Source organism: Brienomyrus brachyistius, chromosome 5 (genome assembly GCF_023856365.1).
Source record: "Brienomyrus brachyistius isolate T26 chromosome 5, BBRACH_0.4, whole genome shotgun sequence".
Classification (NCBI taxonomy): Eukaryota; Metazoa; Chordata; class Actinopteri; order Osteoglossiformes; family Mormyridae; genus Brienomyrus; species Brienomyrus brachyistius.
In genome coordinates, this window is record NC_064537.1 from 32,166,863 (window position 1) to 32,173,267 (window position 6,405).

The 6,405-nt window shown below is 43.3% G+C and overlaps 1 protein-coding gene across 1 annotated transcript; it reads left to right on the plus strand.

Moving 5' to 3' along the window:
- The first annotated feature begins 339 nt into the window (after positions 1–339).
- On the plus strand, positions 340–5,319 carry LOC125742434 (uncharacterized). Its single transcript, XM_049014421.1, has 6 exons — positions 340–346; positions 1,771–2,347; positions 2,447–2,699; positions 3,183–3,397; positions 4,790–4,901; positions 5,110–5,319. The coding sequence occupies exons 1-6, from the start codon at positions 340–342 to the stop codon at positions 5,317–5,319; spliced, it is 1,374 nt and encodes a 457-aa protein (XP_048870378.1).
- The last annotated feature ends 1,086 nt before the right edge of the window (positions 5,320–6,405 follow it).

Here is a 6,405-nt window from a genome sequence, read left to right on the forward strand (position 1 = left end):
TTTTAAACCCTGTATGTGCTTCAGAGTCTGAGCTGTAACTGTCCTCCCAAGAACAATTCTGCTGTGATCTCTGTTTAAGTCGGTGGTTCTCCTCCTCCATGATGTTATGACAACCACAAGCTCCCAGGTTAATGAAGACCGGTGTGTCGCACAGAAGGCTGTTTTTCACTGCATTGTTAAGCTTGGAGTTTGTGTTGAAGCTGGGGGGGTGATTCCCTGAGCCCCTGCCACAGCGAGACATGCAGGCCCTGTGAAATAAAGAACAAGCACAGAGGCAGATATTAAAAAAACACTACAGATGTATATGTGCATATAATCCTACATGGCAATAAGGTAAAGATGTTTGGTAAACAGGAAAAATGCATGCCAAGTAGCATAAATACTCATCTGAGGTAACATAAAAATGTTGGGACGAACATAAAAATGTAGTAGTAGACTCCTACTTAATGTATTAATTAACCAGAAACGAAGTGTTAGTTGCTTACTAATCCAATGTTTGTTCATCATTAATCAGCCATAATAGTTCATGTATTTCATGCAGTTACTATATTTGTTCATGCTTTGTTCTTGAGTAGTAACTGAGTTAATAAATACTTGTGCCTCCCTCAAATAAAGTGCTACCAGAGTTTGTTATACACATGCAATGTGCACATACAAGACAGATAAATGCTGTACAAAAATATAGTTCGATACAAAATGATGAAATCTGTTTAAAAAGCATATATAAGGCATAAAAGCCTAGGAACTCAAAGCAGGGACTGTTAGTAAAATGTTGAGGGTAGTAGGTGTTGTAATTGTGCTTTAGAGTATGATGGGCACTGTCATCCCAAATCTCTGTATTGCAGCACATGGCTCCTATAGGTGCCTATTAAAGGTAGGTACACCAATCACTCACACATCACACATGTACTCCCGGTTTCCTCCGGGTACTCCAGTTTCCCCCCACAGTCCAAAGACATGCTGAGGCTAATTGGGGTCCCAGAGGTGTGAGGCAACAGTGCTAACCAATGCACCACCATGCTGCCCCTCTGCACCTTCCCCTATTGGTTAATTGTCTGTTTCACTCCTGCCTGTCATTACCCCATTCAGATTTTGTATTTAATGGTATTTGTTTTAGTCCCTAGTGGTATATTTTTTGTGGTATATATATATTAGTTGGATGTTAGTGAAGTTTTGAATATTCTGTTTGTAGTCTTGACCCTTTTGTAAATTTAGTCTTTGTTTATCCACTTTTGTGAATAAATAATCCCTGTCTGGTGAGCCGCAAGTGGGTCGCCCACCTTTCCTGCCTGTATCTTGCCTCGTCGTCACTCCAAATCTACCCGGAACCCTAACAACATGGGCAATACATAAATTGTGTGGAAAAAAACTGTCATTGATGAGTGAAGAAAAATCGTGTTCATCTGTCAGTTATTTGTCCAAAACAAACATTTACAGTAGGAACACAGAGGCACAGAGAAATTTAAGTATTTTCCAAATGATTTTTTAAATGATTTCTGGGTGAAAGTTTCAGTGTTTATTGGGCAGAGATTATTTGCATTCGAAGGTTTACAGGCAAATGAAAATGGTCAGTGCTGCATATTTTATGTCACATTAGATTAGCCGACTGCTTGAAATTCTGGCCTGGCGGAATGTACAGACCCTTTACAAAAAAAAGTTGATTTATTTCCATAATTCCATTCAAAACATTAAACTTTCATAGATTATAGATTCAGGGTCCACAATTTAAACCATTTCAAGTACTTAGTTGTTTATTTACCACTCTAAAAGATGGCTATCGCTCTGTCCCCCGGGCAGCTTTGGGTCATTCTGATCACTGTCTGGTCCATCTTATTCCAGTTTACAGGCAACAACTTAAGCGTGCCAAGCCTGTAGTCAAAACTGTGAAGAAGTGGACCAATGCAGCAAAGCAGGAACTGCAGGACTGTTTTGACTGCACTGATTGGACTGTTTTTGAGGCTGCATCTGATAATCTGGATGAGCTCACAGACACGGTGACATCATACATCAGCTTTTGTGAAGATGTATGTGTGCCAACCAAGACCTTCTGCACTTACAACAACAATAAACCATGGTTCACTCCCAAACTGCAACATCTTCGCCGGGCCAAGGAGGATGCCTACAGAAGTGGTGATAGGGCCCTGTACAAACAAGCCAGGAACACGCTGACCAGGGAGATCAAAGTGGCTAAAAGAAGCTACTCTGAGAAGCTGAAGGAACGGTTCTCAGCCAACGACCCTGCGTCAGTGTGGAGAGGTCTGCGAACCATCACCAACTACAGACGACCCCCACCCCCTGCTGCAGCAAACAAAGACCTGGCAGACGAGCTGAACACCTTCTACTGCAGGTTTGAGACGGACAGATACACACCCCTCACCCACCCCACCCCAGAGTCAACGACCCCCATCACACCTCTCAACCCCCTACCCTCCCCCCTGGAACTCAGAATACACGTAGAGGATGTGAGCCGACTGTTCCAGAAACAGAAGACCAGGAAAGCCGCAGGTCCAGACGGTGTCTCCCCCTCCTGCCTCAAAGCCTGTGCTGATCAGCTGGCTCCCATCTTCACCCGCATCTTCAATAGATCCTTGGAACTGTGTGAAGTTCCCACCTGCTTCAAACGCTCCACCATTATTCCGGTCCCCAAGAAACCCACCATCTCTGGACTGAATGACTACAGACCTGTTGCCTTGACGTCTGTAGTCATGAAATCCTTTGAACGCCTGGTGTTAGCCCATCTGAAGGACATTACAGGACACCAGCTGGACCCCCTGCAGTTTGCCTACCGGGCAAACAGGTCGGTGGATGATGTAGTGAATATGGGGCTGCATTACATCCTACAACATCTCGACCGCCCGGGAACTTACGCCAGGATCCTGTTTGTGGACTTTAGTTCGGCGTTCAACACCATTGTGCCTGAACTCCTCTCCTCCAAACTCTCCCAGCTCAGCGTGCCACCAGCTACCTGTCAGTGGATCACCAGCTTCCTGACAGACAGGAAGCAGCAAGTGAGGCTGGGGGAGATCACTTCTGTAACACGGTCACTCAGTACTGGTGCCCCTCAAGGATGTGTCCTCTCCCCACTGCTCTTCTCCCTCTACACAAATGACTGCACCTCCAGGAACTCAGCTGTAAAACTCCTGAAGTTTGCAGATGACACCACCGTCATTGGGCTCATTCAGGATGGTGATGAGTCTGCATACCGGCAGGAAGTGGAGCGGCTGGTACTATGGTGCAGTCAGCACAACCTGGAGTTGAACACTCTCAAGACGGTAGAGATGGCAGTGGACTTCAGGAGACATCCCACGACACTGTCCCCCCTCACCATAGCAGACAGCCCGGTGTCTATTGTGGAGACCTTCAAGTTCCTGGGCACCACAATTTCCCAGGACCTGAAGTGGGAGACCAACATCTCCTCCATCCTCAAAAAGACCCAGCAGAGGATGTACTTCCTGAGGCAACTGGAGAAGTACAGTCTTCCACAGGAGCTGCTGATCCAGTTCTACACTGCGGTCATTGAGTCTGTCCTGTGCTCCTCCATCACTGTCTGGTATGGAGCTGCCACTAAACAAGACAGGAACAGACTGCAGCGGACCGTACGGACAGCAGAAAGGATCACCGGTGCCCCCCTGCCCTCCATCCAGGACCTGTACCTCTCAAGATCCAAGAAAAGGGCAGGAAAAATCATCACAGACCCCGCACACCCTGGACACAGACTTTTTGACCTGCTGCCCTCCGGCAGACGTTATAGAAGCCTGCAGACCAGCACCACCCGACACAGGAACAGTTTCTTTCCCCTCGCCATCTCCCTCCTAAACAGCTGAACTGTCGCACTGCCAAACACCTTCAGCACTGCACTGCACTTTATGTACACTCCTTGGTATATATCTGTATATATTCTGGTATCTATTCTGTAATCTCTGTTTTTTTTTTCTGCTTATAAGATTTAGATTATTTTATTGTACTGTTCATTGCTCATTTATACACACATATATATACTATGTACATACATACATATATTTATATTTATTATATATATATTTATAAATAGAATAAACATATTATTATACAATATGTACAAACAACACTTACATACACCTGTTAACACTTGTCTTATACTGTAGAACAATCCATATTCACAGTCATATTGTAACTGTATATTATAGTATTTACACTTGCTCTGGATATTGTTCATTGTATCCTTACACACTGCTGTTTTGTTTTTTGTTTTCTTTTTACACTACTTGAGAGACAACATCTACCGGAATCAAATTCCTTGTATGTGCTTGCACATACTTGGCCAATAAACACGATTCTGATTCTGATTCTGATTCTGATTTGTACATAATTTGGGCTTCCAGCTCATAAAACCCACGAAAACAGGAATTCAAAAAATTAGAATACTGTGAAGACATCAGCCCAAATTTTACAGGGCATGAATGTTTTAAACTGAGTGTCACACACAACTCATCTACTAAACTCAAAGCACCTGCACAGGTTTCCCCAGGTGTCATTAAATCGCTTCACTTTGGTTCAATTGTCTCAGTTAGGTTCAATATGGGGAAGACTGCAGACTTGACAACTGGCCAGAAGAGCATCATTGATACCCTCCATAGGATGGGTAAGCCACAAAAATTCATAGCTAAGGAGGCTGGCTGTTCACAGAGTGCTGTGTCCAAGCATATCAATGGAAAGTCTAGTGGAAGGGCAAAATGTGGCAGGAGAAGATGCACCAGCAGAAGAGATGACCATGGGCAGGAGTCACAGCTTCAAAAACCACCACATTCAGACGCATCCGGGAGATGGGCTACAACTGTCGGGTTCCTCGGATCAAACCATTTCTGAGCCCGAGCCAACGTCAGAAGCGTCTCAACTGGGCCAAGGAGAAGAAGGACTGGACTGTTGGCCAGTGGTCCAAGAGTCTCTTTTCTGATGAAAGTAAAGTGTGCCTTTCATTCGGGAATCAAGGTCCAAGGGTTTGGAGGAAGATGAGTGAGGAACAGAACCCAAGCTGCCTGAGGTCCAGTGTGAAATATCCACAGTCAGTCATGATTTGGGGTGCAATGTGCGGTGCAGGTGTTGGTAAACTCTGCTTTCTAAATATCCAAGGTCACCGCAACAGTCTACCAGAATGTCTTAGAGGACTCCATGATTCCTTCTGCTGATGATCTATATGGAGATACAGATTTCATCTTCCCGCAGGACCTGGCCCCTGCCCATACCGCCAGAAGCACCAAAACCTGGCTTGATGACCATGCCATCACAGTGCTTGACTGGCCAGCCAACTTGCCGGACCTAAACCCCATTGAGAATCTATAGGGTATTATCAAGAGGAAAATGAGGTCCAACAGACCCAAACACAAAGAAGGGCTGACAGCAAGTATCAAGGAAATCTGGGCTTCCATAACTTCCAGGCAATGCCACAGGCTGATTGCCTCAGTGCCACGGCACATCGAGGCAGTGATTAAGGCAAAGGGATTCCCCTAAAAGTGTTTAAGATTGACATATCATTTTGAAAGTACCATATTTTGACTGATTTGATGTGACCCTAATTTCTTTCTTTTTTTCTGCAAAAACTGCAAAGTAAATGGTGATGTTTTAATAGTATTCTAATTTTTTGAATTCCTGTTTTCGTGGCTTTCATCAGCTGGAAGCCCAAATTATGTAAACATAAGCAACTAAGTACTTGAAATCGTTTAAGTTGTGGACCCTGAATCTATAATCTATGAAAGTTTAACGTTTTGAATGGAATTATGGAAATAAATCAACTTTTCCATGATATTCTAATTTTTTGGAAAGGGTCTGTATATTGGATAAGTAGTTATGGGAGATGGACATATGGATGTTTCATTTACTCATATCAGTATATTCTGGCATGTCCCACTATGATGTAATCCATAAGATGGTGTCATAACAATATATAGTACTGTGCAAAAGTCTTAGGCAGCCAAAGAAAATCATGCTTGAATGATCTTTGTGTTGCTGTAAAACTATGCTGCCATGACTATCAAAGTGTGTCAGCCATTCCAAAACCTCTGCTAAAATCACCCCATCAGATTTTTTTTAACTAATTAAGTTAATTAAGTGAGTTGGAGGTGAAATTTAATAAACATATTGAATGGCTGGGGTGCCCCTGAGGAGAGGTTTGGGAACTGAACCGGTGTTCATCTAGCCATCCAGCTAGACATCAGTAACTTTTTGAAGAACAGAAGAAATTCTTCATAGTTTTTATTGTGTTACTCTTAATTGTTCTAATGATAAATTGTGTTTTTTGTTCTGAGCAAATGTGCACTTACTAACCAGATAAATAGCTTTAAACATTTATTTTGACTGCCTAAAATTTTTAAGACTGCCACAATACTACATTCAGTTTGTTTCTACCTACAGATAGATCATATTGAGAAA